Raw genomic sequence first — 19,513 nt, 5'->3', positions numbered from 1 at the left:
CATTTCATTTGCAGCGTAGCAAGATACTCCTGCCTCCACCTTTTCCAGAAACAGTCTGCGAGACCCTGAACTTGACACCACTGGGTTTTGTAAAGGTCTTTGAGTTCAAAGTCACCAGGGGGTGCCAACACTGGACTGGCCTTCTGAGTGAGAAGCATTGCAGGTGAGAGAACTTCTGGTGTTTCAGGATCGGATGATACAGGGACTAAGGGTCTGCCGTTCATTATGGCCATGACCTCAGCCATAAGAGTGACCAGTACCTCATGTGTGAGGCGTGTGGTTGAGTTTTTCATAAGCAAACCGTCAAGGATGTTGCCGACGAGTCCAATCATCCTCTCCCACACCCCTCCCATGTGAGAAGAATGTGGAGCATTGAAAGTCCATTTGTAGCTTTGATCCAGCAAGTATTCTTTTATCTCTAGATCCTCAGTGTTGATTTGCAACTCTTTGCAGGCACCTATAAAGTTTGTACCTTGATCTGATCTGAGGTCCTCTGATTGATAGAAATCAGCATAGAGCATTTATGAAGCTGGAAGTAGACATCGACTCAACAACTTCTATGTGGACCGCCCTAGTACAAAGACAAGTAAACATCACAGCCCACCTTTTGCTTTCAGCACTGTTAGCTCTTGTGCGACGAGATGTGACATTCCAAGGTCCAAAAACATCCAGACCCACGTGAGTGAACGGTGGGTCGACAGTAAGTCTGTCAGCAAGTAAACTGGCCATTTTTTGTTCTTCTAGGCGGCCTCTGGGTTTCCTACAAGTGACACATTTGTCTCTGGGACTTGCATGCGGAACTCAGTTATTTCTTTATTCAGATCATTGTCTTTGAACCATAAGAACCTGAGGTAGTTTCTGTGGGACTCTTTAACTCGAAAACAATAAAACATCTGCTCAACATCGACAGTAACTGCCACTTGTTCTCTTCTAAAGCGCAGTAAATCTCCGAGCAGTGTATTGTTTAAATCTGGTCCCCGTAGGAGAGTGTCATTTAGTGAGATACCTTTAAATTGTGCACTTGAATTAAATACTGCACGGATTTTGCCCGGTTTCTGAGGATGGTACACTCCGAATATTGACAGGTACCAACATTCTTCACCTGGTTTTAACTCTGGCGCAATTTCTGCTTGGTCATTTTCAAAGATTCTTTGCATGAATTCAATGAATGGTTCTCTCATGCCTGTCTGTTGTTGTCTAAAGTCCGTTTCAAAACAGTGAGGCGTTTCAGAACCTGTTCTCTGTTGTTGGGAAGGTGGGGGTGCGGGCTATGGAAAGGCAGAGGCGCCACCCACTGGTTGTCGTTGTCCGTGTACACTTCTCTGTCCATGGTCTCAAGAAACTTTTTGTCTTCAATAGACAAGGCTGGTTTGTCATCGTCAAGGGCTCCTTTGGAAGACGTTAAGCCCAAGAGTGTCGGTTGGTCTGAGTGAGGATACTTCAATGTCACTAAAGCACACAGCTGGTTTAGCCTGAGATAGCATAGCTGAGTAAGCAGGAGCTGAGATAGCATGAGCTAACAGAAGCAGAGCTAGCATGAGCAAAAGGGAGCTGAGATAACGTGAGTTAATGGGAGCTGGGCCAGCGTGAGCTAACAGAAGCTAAGCTAGCATGAGCTAGCGGGTGCTGAGATAGCATGAGCTAACGGGTGCCGAGATAGCATGAGCTAACAGGTGCCGAGATAGCATGAGCCAACATGAGCTGAGGTAACCATGAGCTAACACGAGGTGAGATAACAATGAGCTAACATGAGCTGAGATATGAGGGAGGGAAAGGGGAGGGGAGACCGTGACGCAAGCTAGTGGGCACTGAGAAACACAACCTGGTGCGGCCCTCAGACCAGTTTTTGGTGGCCCTCAGGTACTATATCTATAGTATAATCACTATATCGACTTATCGTTCAATAAATAACAGATAAACGATACATTTTTGGGCTCAATATTTATCGTCTGTACATGTATTAGCATTTTGCCCTCATTTTTTCTTTCATTTCTAACTGTAGCAAATTGAGTTACATTATATTTCATGTTTATTGCAGCTTGTGTGGTATTTTAGGATATGACAAAGGTTTACTGTTTTGTATCTAGTATCGTTAGAGTCAATAATATTGTTTATCGTGATACTTTCCTGCCTCAATATATCGAACTTCAAATTTGTTTTTGTGACAGGCCTTCCATCAGGCTTCTTATTGATTAGCACACATCGCTGGAGATGGTAGCTTTATCTGCCAGTTCAATAATTCCACTCGATTCGAACATCAAAAAAGAACATTTCATGGCTAGACAGAGCTGCATTAAAGGTGCATTATACAACTTTTTATGTGAAAAGTTGATATTTGTGTATATTTGAGCTTATAGTGACCCAGCGGCTGTATGAGCGCTCAGTATGGTGTCTTTACTTTCCGTCATAGTGGTCTCCAGGATCAATTGTTTGGAAGGTTTTCGCTGCTGACGGAGGCTATAAAACAATTGATCCTGGAGCAATGTAAAGACCACTGTGATGGAAAGTAAAGGTACCAAGCTAACCACAAATAAAGATATATAAATATATACATTTTTGTACATAAAAGGTTGCATAATGCACCTTTGAGGCTCCAATAAAGGTGTAGAGAACAGTTTAAATCTTTCTTAAACACACTCGGTTGACTGCATTGAACATACCGCCTTTGCTATGCCCAATCCCGTCAGACCTTGGAAGCTAAGCAGGGAGGGGCCTGGTCGGTACTTGGATGGGAGACCGTTTGGTAACACCAGGAAGCCTAGCGAATGTAGTGTGTGAGTGAGTGGTTGGTGGTGGTCGGAGGGGCCGATGGCGCAGACTGGTTGCCTCGCTTCCGTCAGTCTACCCCAGGGCAGCTGTGGCTACAATAGTAGCTTACCACCACCGAGTATGGAGTGAACGAATAGTGCAATGTAAAGCGTCTTTGAGTGTCCAGAAAAGCGCTATATAAAACCAATGCATTATTGATTGACTGCGGAATTCTTCCGCAGTCAATTATTGGTTTTCATGTTCTTTATTATTGATTGACTGCGGAATCCTTCCGCAGTCAACCATTGGTTTTCATGTTCTTTATTGATTGACTGCGGAATCCTTCCGCAGTCAACCATTGGTTTTCATGTTCTTTATTATTATTATATTTTTTTCCAGATTTTCGGGAGTTTTCACAGCTTTCACGGTTTCAGCAATTTCAGCAACTTATACCTCAAAACGTTCAGCATGTTGGAGAGAATTATGCTATTACTTTTGGGAATTCAGCGATTTCCGGTTTTTCCGCAATCGGACGATATTCGGCCGATTTTTCCCATTACTTTTAATGGGGCTTCCGCAAATTCACAGATTCTGCAGTTTTTTCCGCAGTTTCAGCGATTTCTGCAGTTTGTGCTTGTTCAGCTTCCGCAGCTTGTCAGTTTTCAGAAAAATTCCGCCTTCTGCAGTTTTCCAGTTTTTTTCTACGGGATCGGGAATTCTGCCATTGATTTGTATGGGGAATTCTGCCCATTCATTTTAATAGGCCCATTCATTTTAATGGGACTTTCAGCCATTTCAGCAGTTTCAAATACTTCTGCAGTTCAAATACTTCTGCAGTTCAAATACTTCTGCAGTTCAAATACTTCTGCAGTTTCAAATACTTCTGCAGTTTCAAATACTTCTGCAGTTCAAATACTTCTGCAGTTCAAATACTTCTGCAGTTCAAATACTTCTGCAGTTTCAAATACTTCTGCAGTTTCAAATACTTCTGCAGTTCAAATACTTCTGCAGTTCAAGTACTTCTGCAGTTTCAAATACTTCTGCAGTTCAAATACTTCTGCAGTTTCAAATACTTCTGCTGTTTCAAATACTTCTGCAGTTCAAATACTTCTGCAGTTTCAAATACTTCTGCAGTTCAAATACTTCCGCAGTTTCAAATACTTCCGCAGTTTCAAAGACTTCTGCAGTTCAAATACTTCTGCTGTTTCAAATACTTCTGCAGTTTCAAATACTTCTGCAGTTCAAATACTTCTGCAGTTCAAATACTTCTGCAGTTTCAAATACTACCAAGACCCGAACACAGACCCGAAACAAGACCCGAACCAAGACCCGAACCAAGACCCGAACCAAGACCCGAACCAAGACCCGAACTAAGACCCGAACCAAGACTAAGACCGGAGCCAAAAGTCAGACCCAGACCAAGACCCGAACCAAGACCCGAACCAAGACCCGAACCAAGACCCGAACCAAGACCAAGACCGGAGCCAAAAGTCAGACCCAGACCAAGACCCGAACCAAGACCCGAACCGAGACCCAGACCGAGACCCGAACCAAGACCCGAACCAAGACCCGAACCAAGACCCGAACCAAGACCCGAACCAAGACCCGAACCAAGACCCGAACCGAGACCCAGACCGAGACCCGAACCAAGACCCGAACCAAGACCCGAACCAAGACCAAGACCGGAGCCAAAAGTCAGACCCAGACCAAGACCCGAACCAAGACCCGAACCAAGACCCGAACCAAGACCCAAACCAAGACCCGAACCAAGACCCGAACCAAGACCTGAACCAAGACCTGAACCAAGACCCGAACCAAGACCTGAACCAAGACCCGAACCAAGACCCGAACCAAGACCCGAACCAAGACCCGAACCAAGACCCGAACCAAGACCAAGACCAAGACCCAGACCAAGACCCAGACCGAGACCCGAACCAAGACCCAGACCAAGACCCGAACCAAGATCAGACCGAAACCCAGACCGAGACCCGAACCCAAACCAAGACCGGAGCGAAAAGCCAGACCCAGAACAAGACCCGAACCAAGACCCGGACCAAGACCCGAACCAAGACCCGAACCAAAACCCAGACCAAGACCCAGACCAAGATCCGACCCAAGACCTGGACCAAGACCAAGTCCAGACCAGGTTGCCATAGCTACCGGAATTAAAACCATAACCAGGTAAACCACAGAAGCAAGGCCAAGTCCAGACCAAGTTACCATAGTAACCGGAATTAAAACCATAACCAGGTAAACCACAGAAGCAAGGCCAAGTCCAGACCAAGTTACCATAGTAACCGGAATTAAAACCATAACCAGGTAAACCACAGGAACCAGGGCAAGTCCAGACCAAGTTACCATAGTAACCTGAATTCAATCCATAACCAGGAAAACCACAGAAGCCAGGGCAAGTCCAGACCAAGTTACCATAGTTACCGGAATTCAATCCATAACCAGGTAAACCACAGAAGCCAGGCCAAGTCCAGACCAAGTTACCATAGTAACCTGAATTCAATCCATAACCAGGTAAATCACAGAAGCCAGGCCAGGTCCAGACCAAGTTACCATAGTAACCTGAATTCAGTCCATAACCAGGTAAACCACAGAAGCCAGGCCAAGTCCAGACCAAGTTACCATAGTAACCTGAATTCAATCCATAACCAGGTAAATCACAGAAGCCAGGGCAAGTCCAGACCAAGTTACCATAGTTACCAGAATTCAGTCCATAACCAGGTAAACCACAGAAGCACGGCCAAGTCCAGACCAAGTTACCATAGTAACCTGATTTAAAACCATAACCAGGTAAACCACAGAAGCAAGGCCAAGTCCAGACCAAGTTACCATAGTTACCGGAATTACAACCATAACCAGGAAAACCACAGAAGCCAGGGCAAGTCCAGACCAGGTTGCCATAGTTACCAGAATTCAATCCATAACCAGGAAAACCACAGAAACCAGGCCAAGTCCAGACCAGGTTCCCATAGTTACCGGAACTAAAACCACAACCAGGAAAACTGCAGAAGCCAGGCAAAGTCCAGACCACATTTCCATAGTTACCGGATAATTTCAGGAGTTTCAAGTATTTCAGGAGTGTTTAGGAATTCAACAGTGTTAAGAATTATAGGAGTTTCAAGGTTTCAACAGTTTCAAAGAATTAAGGAGTTTCAAGGTTTCAACAGTTTCAAGGTTTCAACAGTTTCAAGGTTTCAACAGTTTCAAGGTTTCAACAGTTTCAAAGTTTCAACAGTTTCAAGGTTTCAACAGGTTCAAGGATTTCAGGAGTTTCAATGTTTCAAATCTTTCAAGGACTTCAGGAGTTTCAAAGAAAGTATTTTAACAGTTTCAAGGCATGTTCAAGGATTTTTCAGATGACTTCTGCATTATATCTATTCCGCAGTCAATCGCAATTGCGCAGCAATTGCAAAAATTTCTAGTTATTCCTCTTCCATCTTTTTCCCGATTTTCTAGAGCTTTCAGCACCTTCATGCTTTGCGCAATTTATGCAAGTTATGCATCAAAACGTTCCGCATGTTGAGGAGAAGGGTGCTATTACTTTTGGGACTTCTGCAATTTACGTTTTTTCCGCAATCGGCCAAAATGTCGGAGATTTTTCCCATTGACTTATAATGGGGCTGCCGCAATCCATGCTTTTCTGCACTTTTTTCTGCATTTTATGCAATTTTTGCACTTTGTGCATGTTCAGCTTCTACAACTTGTGGGTTTTGAGAAAAAAATGGCCGTCTGCAGGTTTCCAGTTTTTTTATACGAGAGTTTGAAATTTTTGCATTGGTGTGTATGGGGGAATCCAGCCAATCGGGAGACTCCGGGCCTTTCAGCCATTTGTGCAGCTTCTGCCAATCAAGCACTGAGGCCATTTCAACAGTTTGACCAGTTTATGGAATATAAAAGTTTATGCAATATTAACAATTTATGCAAAGTAACCACTTTATGGGATTTAACCAGTTAATGCATTTTAAAGCGTTTATGCAACTTAAGAGTTTATGCCATTTAGGATTTATGAATTTTAAAGAGTTTATGCAATTTACATAATTTATGCAAATTAACCCATTCATGCATTTTACCACTTTATGCAGTTTATACAGTTTATGCAACATGACATTTTATGCATTTTACCAGTTTATGCAAATTTGATTATGCAATTTGAAGAGTTTATGCAATTTCTGCATTCGCATTTCCGCAGTCAATCGCAATGGCACAGCCATTGCATTTCTAGTTGATTGACTGCGGAATTCTTCCGCAGTCAATTATTGGTTTTCATGTTCTTTATTATTATTCCTCTTCCATCTTTTTCCCGATTTTCTAGAGCTTTCAGCACCTTCATGCTTTGTGCAATTTATGCAAGTTATGCATCAAAATGTTCCGCATGTTGAGGAGAAGGGTGCTATTACTTTTGGGACTTCTGCAACTTACGGTTTTTCCGCAATCGGCCAAAATGTCGGAGATTTTTCCCATTGACTTATAATGGGGCTGCCGCAAATCCATGCTTTTCTGCACTTTTTTCTGCATTTTCTGCAATTTCTGCACTTTGTGCATGTTCAGCTTATGAAACTTGTGGGTTTTGAGAAAAAATTGTCCTTCTGCAGTTTTCCACTTTTTTTATACGGGAGTTTGAAATTTTTGCATTAGTGTGTATGTGGGAATCCAGCCAATGGGGAGACTCCAGGACTTTCAGCCATTTGTGCAGCTTCTGCCAATCAAGCACTGAGGCCATTTCAACAGTTTGACCAGTTTATGGAATATAAAAGTTTATGCAATATTAACAATTTATGCAAAGTAACCACTTTATGGGATTTAACCAGTTAATGCATTTTAAACCGTTTATGCAACTTAAGAGTTTATGCCATTTAGGATTTATGAATTTTAAAGCGTTTATGCAATTTACATAATTTATGCAAATTAACCCATTCATGCATTTTATCACTTTATGCAGTTTATACAGTTTATGCAACATGACATTTTATGCATTTTATCAGTTTATGCAAAATAGATTATGCAATTTGAAGAGTTTATGCAATTTTCTGCATTCGCTTCCCGCATTTCCGCAGTCAATCGCAATGGCGCAGCCATTGCATTTCTAGTTATTATTATTACCTATCCGCGGCCCTCCAAGCTGTATACACTTCAACTACTACAAAATACAATTTAATGGATTATATGAATGTTAGTATTTTGTTTTAATGTTTTGGATAATGGTTAAAGAAGCATAGTCTCAAAATGAACAGTTTGAGAAGGTCTTTTAGTTGTTGTTTTAGTGGTGGCAAAGTCTGAAAGTATTGACTCAATCCAACAGTGTCACCAACTCATAGCAGCAAAAGTAATGTTTTACTGGAGTACTGTTACTTATAATACAACCTTACAAGTGCAAAGAAAATAAGTGTAAATAAAACTACTTGTGGAAATACGTCTCCCAAAAGTTACTTTCATCGAAACGTATTAGTGCACACCTCTCTCTTGAGCTGTGCGCAGGAGTTAACCCTTCACCCCCCGCCACCCCATTACTGTATGTCAACACGCATGTGTCCAGCCTGCAGCCCTCTGGAGGACTACAGCTCAAATACAGACACACACATAAACAGAGGACAGAATGGTTTCCACTTGCCACGTAACACTCCTCTGCTCCTCTCCCCATCTGCTTTTCACATGCACTACACCCCCCGAGCGCTACACTTTTTTCCCTACTATCCGTTTCTCCAACTTTTCTGATTGGATTTTAGAAGGAATTTTACACGCGTGTTAAAACATGACACGATAAGGCGCCGATCAGGCACAAAAACTGCCTGTAACACTTTCGTTTCATCCGATTGCATATCAGAATTAATCTAATTTACTAATCTACTTTGTGTTTGTTATCTTTCTAGAGTGCCCTTTACATGTCAGAATATGCTGGGGGTGCTCTAAGGCATGCACTTGAAAGAAAAACACCCATGCCTATTCCAATAGCATAACCGCTCCATAGATTACACCTGGCGCTGTTCAGATGCTAATGTACAGTATTGCTCAGAGCGGGGCAAGACAAAATGATTCCCCAAGTCTGCAAACAAATCCTCAGCGGATAGAGGATCAGTCTGTGCTTCACCACAGATGTAAAAAAAACAATCTGCAGAGAAACCACCCCGGGGTTGTGTGCAACTTCAGCTATGCACACTGTAAATGTGATAATGCAAAAAAGGGATTTTTATGGTAAATTTTGCTGTGGCGTGCAACTGTTTCTGATGCCGCGGCGTAATGAGTTTCGCCTTTGGGTGCACGCTCTGGAAATAATTACATCCCAAAGAAGCTAATGGTCACTTACAACTTGTTAACAGCCGTGTGTACAACGACTGGCTGGTCTAATGAAGTCTTGCACTGCATTTCTACAGCGAAAACTTCAATAAGATATTCGTTGCAGTCTACAGGCATGTTGTTTTGTTATTTCTTATGACTGTATGACTGATCACATCACACACATCTTAAGTGTGTTTACCGGGTTTCAAAATTTACTACCTTACCTTACTTGTTTTGATCTGTCAGGGCATTCTGTTTTGAATATCTTATCTTTCACCGCAATAACAAGTAACTCCCCCCATTTGACTATTCTAACGCAATGTGGCAGATGACTATGTTACAGATGCCTTCCAGAAGCCAAGTAACAATGCATGAGCAAATCCCAAAGTGCATGACATAACTGGCGTCCGACTCTCTACATATGTTGCTGCTCCTGTCCAAGAGTCTTTTATTGCCATGTTTGTGTCTCGTATAAAACGCAAACACTTGTAAAGACGAATGGCCGTCGTGTGGGGAGGGGATGGTGGAGACGTTGATGGAGTGATTTGGACGATTACGAATGTAGAGGACGCATAATGTACTTTCAATATGCAAAACCGGACTCGTTGAAAGGTTTGCCAGGTACAAAACAGCTCTTGAAAAACCGGACCGTTTGCAGTTTTGTGGTCGGGGAGCAACATTCTGGAGTTCGGGCCAGGAGCTCCGTAAACTCTTCGGGGAGACCAGAAGGCTGTAATTATGGAAACCATAAGCTGCAGCAACAGCACAAATTCACCACAGGCTCGGTGCACTTTATCTGCTGTCCTGCTTTACAAGGGACAGATCAATCTTTCAGCTGCTCCGGCCCCTCAAGTCCAGGAAGAGGACAGCGATGACAGCTGGGCAATTGGGTATGGAAGTTTTGGACAAAAAGGGCCCGGGGTCGACTGCGGACAGTAAATTTGCGTGAGGGCCGCGCATAAAGCCTTGAGCTATTGTTGTAAATTGAAACTAGGCATGGGCATATCTGGGACGCATGGCGGTAGGGAGGTACTGAATCTGAGCGAAGAGGTTGTGGGTTCAATGTTATGCAAAGAGAAGTGTGCAGAGTAACGGGCTGCACAATTAATCACAATCAATTTGAAGGTTTTTAATCAGCAAACTGCGAAGCCTACAGTAATTTAAGTGCAGAAATGTTATTTACAAACAACTAAATACCTGCCCCACGGGGCCAAACCCAGTGTTTGACAAATCCTATAAACATGTTCTGGAGTGCACGATATTCTTGTATGAGTTAGTGAATATTTTTCTCTCAGCTTTCTCTCAAGTCCTAATGCCCAGGCCTCAATGAATCTGAAACTGAATCTTGACATTAAAACCTAAATCGCATACCTGATCAATAATTGCAACAATTGTCAGAAAAATTGAACACTGACCCCTGTCAAAGCATAATTGAAAAGACATAGTTCACAGAATCAGCATTTTCTTTGATGCTCAGCCACAAAGAGCCCTAGAAGAAGAGAACTTCTCCCTAATTGTATTATAGTCATTATGTAATTGAGGCGATTGAGGCGCAGATAGTAGAGCGGGTCGTCTTGTGACCAGAAGGTTGGCAGTTCGAATCCTGCAGGTGCACAACGTCGAAACACTTCATCATCTCTACCCCCAGTGTCTGCGTACATTGGTGTATGAATGTGTGTGAATAGGTGAGTGGTTCCTTGATGTAAAGCACTTTGAGTGCCTAAAGCAGGTAAAAAGGCACTGTATAAATGTGACCATTAACAATTATACAACAAAATTTTATAGATCAGATGTGTGATGGGTTAGTCTCCAGTTGCTGCAACTCTGCGCGCCACCACTGTGGGCCAACCTGACCAGCAGCTTTTGGAGATGGGAAAACCGGGGTACCCGGAGGAAACAGGCACGGGGAGAACATGCCAATTCCACACAGAAAGGCCGATATAACTAAGGGTTCGATGAAAACCAAGCATTTTTCAGAAAAATGAAAACATAATACAAAGAGTGCATCATTTATATTTTGCTTTTTCGATTTTAATGTTTTGAATGCTCTCTCTCGATATCAATATGATAACGATATATTGTAGCTTTTTCTATATTAATATCTTGAACGTTCATATCTCGATATCGATACGATAATGATATATCTTTCAGCCCTACTGACCGGGGATCTAATCTGGGACCATCTAGCTGTAAGGCAAGAGTGCTAACCACTCAGCCACCGTCCAACTGTTAGCACTCAGTAACAGAGCCGTAGCTGCCAATCTGTGCCAATGGCCTCTCCAAGCACCACTAATAATAATCATGCTGTCACATCTGTACATAGGATATATGGGTGAGTGTCCCATGTTTGCCCATGGACGCAACAATTGTCTGCACTGTTTGGAAATGGGCTTGAACATTCAAAACATTTTTACAAAAACTTTGTGTGAGTAACTATGTTTGGTCTGAAGGTTTAGCAGTGCTTTGAGTCTGCACCGCAACTTGTTTTTCTAACGCGTCGTGGCTGAGAAATACATGTTTCGGGATATAGGAAATAAGAGCAAAATGAAAGACTCATTCAAAGGTCCAATGAGGAACATTCTAGCTTTGATGTTGATACATGACGAGAGCAACTGACCTGTCATAAAAGTTACGAGTCAGGTCTGAGGAGAGGTAGCTCACGTGAAGAAAATGCATGTGTTTCTCAAAAATGAACGCACTTTTTACCATTAAAAACCCTGAATGAATGCTTGCATTTCATTCTATCTGTGTTTCGCAGGGATTCCAGTTCAATTTCAGGCTTTAAGAGTCCAAATACAACGGCAATGCGCAAACGCCTGTGACAAAGTTTCCAGACGGCCAACATAAATGGAAACCAATCTAACATTATGTGTCTGAATTTATGCTAGTTGACACACGCAGCTGAAATAAGACAACTTTTCCATTTCCCTGTCGATCTGGAATTCTCTTACATAAAGCCTCAATACCTTGGAAAGCATTAGGAAATGAGCCTCGGAGTCCCGTTTCATTCAGAGGGCAAAAAGCGGATAACCAACAAATTACCTTACAAATATCACAGTACGCTCCGCAATGTGGCCGTAAATTACAGTGTTGCTAACCAGATATCTGAACATCATCTGTAAATGGAGACGGGGGGGTAGCATCATGTCACAGTCACAGTCAGTCTTAAAATGATTGTGTGTAAGCGCTCGGCCATCTCGGGGTTTTCCATTATAGTTTTCCAAAGCACTCATCTAGACCGAGTATGGTCGTGGAATGCATAGGCAAATTAATGTTATGTTATATTATTCCTTATCATTGACGGGGTTGTATAGAATTAGGGATTTTCACTCTGTTCATCGTCTCTGCGAACTGGATTGCTGAACTTCTCTTTCGGGGATCTGCTGTTTACCTTATTAATTAATCCAGTTTGGACCCGATAACTACTGTTATAAATGACTTAACACCGTTGAAAATAGGCTTGTGAAATGTTTCCTATAATCACTCAAGCCGCACAGTTTAAAAGAAATCCTGTGTGAAGACCTCTGACTTGGGGACGTTGGTGGGAAAAAATGTATTGTGTGTGTTTTTAAGCGTGTATCTGGTTTGACGCCGTTACACCTGATTGCAGAAGGGGCTCAGGAAAGCGTTGTGGATATTCTCAGGCAGCACGCAATGGACGTGCAACAATTCAACAGCTGTTCATTAAACAAATCTCCAGTGCCTCTTCTGTTTCCTCCCACGCCTGCTCCTGCTCAGCTGACTCAATAGGTCACTTCTTTTAGACTCCGCCCTCGAATATAGCTATCGCTCTGACCGGCAGAGCGCACGGATCGTGTGGACCCCGTGTGTGCCGACAACAGGTGCTGCACTTCCTGTGATGGTAATGTTACACGATGTCAAAGGTGGCTAAATGTTTTTTCAAAAGGAGGAGCATGACCATGAATGTAGGAAGGAACGTCACACCCAAAAAATACTTTAGGTGTGTTTAACAAATACGGAACTCATGTCCTTCCATGATTCCCCACAGCCAAAGTTCGCATATCTCCAGGTGTGAATATCTGACTCACTGAAAATGGCGGGTTTGCCGGTCATGAAGGTCAAGTTCAGGACTATTTTCGTCTGGGCACCGTGATTCACGTCTCCCCTTGTTTCCTGGCAACATAATGATAACAGCCCAAAGGGGATTTGGATTGTTCGGCTTCATACGACTCGGCTCACTGACTCATTTTCTTTTCATTATAGATTTCAAGCCACAGCAATCACACTTCTTCCCTCATATTCAGTGCCAGAAGGAAAAAAACAAACAAAAAACCTCCCCATAAAATTACCAAACCAGCAGAGTTGCGAAAATTGAAAGGAGTCTTACCTGATTTGCGTCTGCCAGAGGCTCCGTTGTCTCTGAAAGGGAAGCAACACCACAAAATCATGGTTAGAGCGATCTGTGATCAAACTCTGCGGCGGGTTTAACTCAGTCTGTTGGAACATGGGGCACAGTTGGCACGCGGGCACCAGCCAAACCCCCGAGGAGAATGCATGAAGAACTTGACCCACAAGCACTCTGTGGGAGGGGGACAGGGAGGGTCAGCCGTGTGCATGTCTGTGTCCGTAATAGCAACAAAGCAAGTGATCAAATATTTCTGGTCTGGTCACGCCCACGCCGTATGTGTTGAATGGCTGCACGAAATATTTAAGAGTGAGAAAAGTGAGCTATTAATAATAAAGTTATGTTATATCCTAGAGACTTCAGTTCAATTGAGTTTAATCTTTCTGTGCTACAGTTATTGCTGCTTTATCTTATAATGGTAATGTCTTCTTCTAGATTGCTAACATCAAAAACTCAAGTTGTTTTGAATGTTGGACGTAAAAATGTTCGGTCCATATTAAGTTAACCTCTCAACTCCCACCTGAACTGACCATATTTTCTCCAGTTCGACTTTACCCAAATCTAGAAGCTTGAAAGAAGCTAAAAAACAATAAGTTACAAAAAAAGCAAGGAAAACATGACTAAAAAGTGACAAAAAAGTGACAACAATACAATAACAAAAAAGGCAACAAGAAAGTGACAAAAACACAACTAAAGTGCTTCAAAAATGTGACAACGTGACAAAAAAAGCTAGCTGAACTATAGAAAATACGCTCGGTTCAGGTGTAAGAGGTTAAAGTGATAGTCTGGAATATTATAAAATGTGCAAAATCGACCACCTGGTTTTGCATTTTGATGTAAAGTAAGTTAAAAAAAAATATATATATATACAGTATATTGTTTCTTGCAAAGTCCCTCCTTCCCAAATCTCAGAAACTAATCAGAGTCTAGTATCCTCCCATGTTGACTAATGAGACAAGCTTTTCCTGTGAACCGGCCTGTCAGGTCCAATCAGGAGGGAGGGGGAGGAGCTTGATCGTTTACTTTTGAGAATCCTGTTCCTGCTCTCCTCATTTTGTAAACTAAGAGGGGCTTTCTGGTTAAAGAGGGGAGGAATTTGATTGTTAACGTTCAAATCCTAAATTGCAGACTATCACTTTAACTTTAACTTAGTTTGGGGATTTGGGGATTTTGGGGCAATGAAGATGTTATCGCTCGATGAGAATCGAACTACATCAACGTATCCCACAATGGCCAGAAAGAGCAAAACAGAGACAGGGGACGAGACAGTTCATTTATCTACTTTTAGGTCACAATTGGATTAAATACATTTACTTCACGTGAAAAACAAATACAAATTCTAGTATTCACATCCACAGTAAATCCTAAAATATTGCACATTTGGTCCACTGGCATCTACAGCTCAATATTATGCCGGTATTGCTGCATTTAAACAGTCAGGAAATGCTTTACAAAGAGAAATGCTATATATTTTAAAGTATTGTTGAAAACTGAGTGCAAAAACAATACATTTTAAAGGAATAGGCCACCGTTTTTACATACTAAAATATGTTCTTACCTCACTTTAGTCGAGTTAATATATCCCCGTCTGGTCTTTGTCCGTGCGCTCTGTCACGCAAACGGAGCACATACGCAGCCTCTCCCACATGTAACATAGCTCCGAAAAAGCTCACGATAGAAGCTACCAAGCTCTTCCACGTGTTCCCTATTTAAATAAAGTTACGTGAAGTGTTTTCATGCGAAGTATATTTACACAGAAATGTAACATGTCGATTTTATAAGCAAATAAAAAGGGGTACTATATTGTGAGGCGTAATGATACGAGGAGCACAGTGTCCGCGTAGTAACTCCTAAAGACTTCCCCCGCTCACTTCCGTCAATAACCTTTAGAAGTTACTGCGCGGACGTTTTGCTCCTCGTATCATTACGCCTCACAATATAGTCCCCCTTTTTATTTGCTTATAAAATCGACATGTTACATTTCTGTGTAAATATACTTTGCATGAAAACACTTCACGTAACTTTATTTAAATAGGGAACACGTGGAAGAGCTTGGTAGCTTCTATCGTGAGCTTTTTCGGAGCTATGTTACATGTGGGAGAGGCTGCGTATGTGCTCCGTTTGCGTGACAGAGCGCACGGACAAAAAACAGACGGGGATATATTAACTCGACTAAAGTGAGGTAAGAACATATTTTGTTATGTAAAAATGGTGGCCTATTCCTTTAAAACTATTTTTAACTATAAAATCGTTTTTTCAACTTTGACACTCACTCGGCTTCTGTTGCCATGCTATGACATCATCTGCACACACTCAGAATCTCTTTATTGACCACTCCATTTAAGCCGAATTCAATTAATTAATCAACGGACTAACAAACAGAAGACCTTCCATGAGCTAAGTTGTTGCCATAGTGTGACCACATATTTCTGCAGTTATGATGAGGATTTCGGAGTTGGCCAAATAGAGAAACTTGGGTCTCAAACTATATCCTTTTTGACACTGTTATTGTGTCGTCTCGGCCAAAGAAAATGGACCTTCTTGGTGGTTATTGGCAGATACACGTCCAAGGCAATCAATTAAGCACAAATCGGCTATTAAACTCTAATCAAGTTAATACGCGTTTATTGTTACATGTAAATGGTGATGGATTGCAGAACCCCAATTTGATCGGAATGCATAATGGGAACTGGATATTCATAATAAGCCGAACCCTTTTTAAACCCTTTGTATTTCTTTTTTGTTGAATGCAAGCGTTTGTAGGTGAGGTCTTGTTTAGTGAGTTGCAGATGCTGAATTTTTGATACAGATGGGAGTGGACACCTGGCTCTCCGGAGGGGCCTGCTATAGTCCTGGAGCCAGACTGTGGATATGACAACATGTTTGGATAAACTCCTTGCACTTTAGGCCAAGTAAAAAAAAAAAAATGCTTTGTCGAGCTTTATGGCAATTATTAGCGTCGGAAATGTTACAGCCCACAAACATCGTTCTCTGACACCGTCTTGTAAAGTGAAATCCACTCATTAGTACAATGATTTGAAGCAGTAAAATATGTCCGTGTCAGGGAAAGCACGGCGGAGATACGATATACACCCTCCGCTTAATCAAAAGATTTTACCCAGAACAACATCCCCTGGTTACTTCTGATAATGTCATATTTGGCAAAAAGCGCTACACTCTCCAGATGTAAGCGTGAGCAAATGACATTTCCAACAGCAGGAGGAATAGTTTACAGTCCAGTGCAGTTTATCACAACTTAAAAATGTGTTGCATGTTCACAAATGTGTGGCTGTAAATGACGTTTGCACATATTATGCCGTTTAGATGCCGTGTATTCCTTATTCTTCAAAAAAGGTACAGTGTTTTGTAACCCAATTCTTGAATTCTGAAATGACTCTACAGAAATACAATCGTTTGTTTCTCCAAAACGGCCTGGTCAGTGACACCGTGACACGTTTCAGCTCTCTTAAATAATGTATGTTTGAGTTATTTAGCCAAAATCCACCAGGGTGGAGATGGATCTGGGCCACGGGGAGTTTGAGGAGAAATGATGAGGACCGAGTGGATGCATGACCTGCTCTGCTCCTCACTGACCCTGTACTCTGAGCTGGAATAATACTCTTCCCTGGAGAGGACTCTGGCTCTGTCCACGCTCCTTCACCTCCTCCTCCCCTCAGCACCAAAACATGGAGAGAGAAAATGTCCAAACACTTTCAAATGTTTAAGATGTTTGTGTTAAAGGGCCTGTTATGCCTTTCAGGCTTTTAAAACTACTTTCGACCCTTTTGCCTCACTATTTTAGTAGTATAACTTAAAATAATGTGTGTGTATCTAGAAAGTAATGGTGATGGTTTATGGGCTTTTAAAATGCAAATTTTATAATCAATCCATGACGATATTACATGGTTAAAAGCTTGAGGTTTTTTTGGGTTTTTTTTTTTTACAAATTCTCTGTAAGATGTTACTAAATGTAGTTATGCAAAACAAAATGTGCTAATCTGCCCAAGGAAGAGAGTTTCAACATGGACAGAGTCGTTGCTAAGGACGACTCTGCACAACCAGGAGGTGCATAGAAGGCCGGGCAATTAATGCAAAAGTGAACAAAGCTCGCACACACCGTCTCCCTCTTTAAGACATTTATTGCTGGTGCAACATTTCAGTAAAACTGACCTTTGTCAGGCTTGGACAGGATAAAAAAAAAAGTAAGTCTCTACCCCATTCCTGTGCGGAGTTATGGATTTTGAAAGAAATAACCAGAATGCTCACTCCAGCCACTAGGGGGCAGCTTATATAAAAAAAAGGAAAGAATTCCACACGTGTCCAGCAGAGGGAACTGACATAATAAGAGATCAGGATATAAACAGCATATTATAGCCATGTGGTAAATGTTCAGTCTGCCTCAGGGCGGCTGTGGCTACAATAGTAACTTATTGCCATCAAGTGTGAACATCCGCTCTTATCAAAGAGGAAAACTAATTAATTAGCTTTAAGGCGAGTCACTTTTGGGAACGACTTTGCAACCCCAATTCCAGCAGGTGTAATAATTGACGGTTCCGTTTTCACTCAATTAATTTGAAATGGTCATTATTAGTCTGCGCCCAAGTCACGCTGCCACAAGACGAATTTATTATAAAACATTGCTATTATGATATGGTATCGTTTTTAATTCCTTCCAAAACGTCTTGGTTCATAATGGGATAAGATTGAGCGCTTTTGTCTCTCTGTCAAACTGTCTAAGGTGAAAGTACTGGGCAATAAGTGTAAGCCGTTGTTATTCATTAGGCCACAGTCACAATATATGTGGCCTGCGAAATGCCGTGAAGGCTGAATTTCGGCCCACGACCCAAACGTGTTTGACTCCCCTGGCTTAATGGATTACGACATGCGTCAGTTATCTTAGTGTGGGATATTATATTATAACCTGGTTAAAAGCACTAATAAACCCTTAGCTCACGGTGTCCTCTGATGAATAACAGACCTGGAGTTCAGGCATGTTGGAGCATAAATCCTGCAAATTCAGTCCATTTCTTTCTCAATGCCCTCCACCATTTTTTGTTTTGAAATTTGAAAGTAAACTATTCCCTCCCATCCAGATTGGACCGAGAAGACACTTATTCAAAATGAGAAGAGCGAGAACAGATCTTGAAAAGTAAACGATGAGGCTCCCTCCCCTCCCTCCTGACTGGACCCGACGGGCCGGTTCACAGGAAAGCTCCTCTCATTGGTTAAAAGTGATAGCCCGGGATCTCTGATTAGTTGCTGAAATCAGCAAAGAGATAGACTTTAGAAAAAAGATTATTATTCAATATTACTTACATTATGTACAATTTCAGACCCAGGTGTCAATTGTACACAATTTATTCGCTTTGTTAAACATTTAAACTTACAAACTATCACTTTAATACAATTATCAAACTGACCTTACTACAACAACACACACCATAGCTTGTAGCTACTGCTAGCCTTTATTTAGACAAATTTATTTCAGATCAGTCCATGCTACACTAAAAATGCCTGGTCCTATGTCCTCTGCTGGCACACAAAATGAAGGCAGAATTCCTTCACACATATATATTTTAAGCAATAAAATATAATGATAATAATGTGTCCAAAAGTATTTAAAGCTGGAGTAATGCATTATAGTGGAGCTTTTAAAAGAATTGTTTGTGCTTGGACTGACAGCTGAGTATGCCGCTAACTTCTCCAGACACATTCATACAGAGGAAGAACCAAATAAATCATTAAAATCCTAAGCCCTTGACTAAACTATGAGGTTCAGTGGAGAATTACCATCTGTTTGCACATAGTGGCCGACCAAAGTGCTTTGTAGGTGGGCCTAGTACACATGGAATGTGTGAGATATTAGGCCCTTGCTCTGATTTCAGCATAAGTATATCCACGCACTGCGGCATACATTACCCAGACACTTTTGCTCTACAGGGTGACCTCTGATTAACCCCAGAAAGTCAGTGGGTCAGGATAGCCAAACAGGAAATCATTTCGACACGTCTGAATGTGCAAAAGCAGCATCAATAGTAAAGTAGATAACTCAACACACTCAAATGTGGCTGAAATCCTGCGCTAATCCTAGATATCATTTGATAATGAAGTCAA

The 19,513-nt window shown here is 41.8% G+C and overlaps 1 protein-coding gene across 1 annotated transcript in view; it reads right to left on the bottom strand.

Annotated features, from left to right (window-relative positions):
* The window catches only part of LOC306965782 (SH3 and PX domain-containing protein 2A-like), an 85,789-nt gene that overhangs the window by 45,592 nt on the left and 20,684 nt on the right, over positions 1–19,513 (bottom strand). Inside the window, exon 6 of the mRNA XM_079560333.1 lies at positions 13,382–13,413. Within this exon, the coding sequence (XP_079416459.1) occupies positions 13,382–13,413 (32 nt within the window). The remainder of the gene's footprint in view (positions 1–13,381; positions 13,414–19,513) is intronic.

This window comes from Gobius niger (assembly GCF_951799975.1).
Source record: "Gobius niger genome assembly, chromosome: 7".
NCBI lineage: Eukaryota > Metazoa > Chordata > Actinopteri > Gobiiformes > Gobiidae > Gobius > Gobius niger.
Note: the sequence above shows the minus strand (reverse complement) of the source record. Positions and strands in the feature narration are given on the sequence as shown.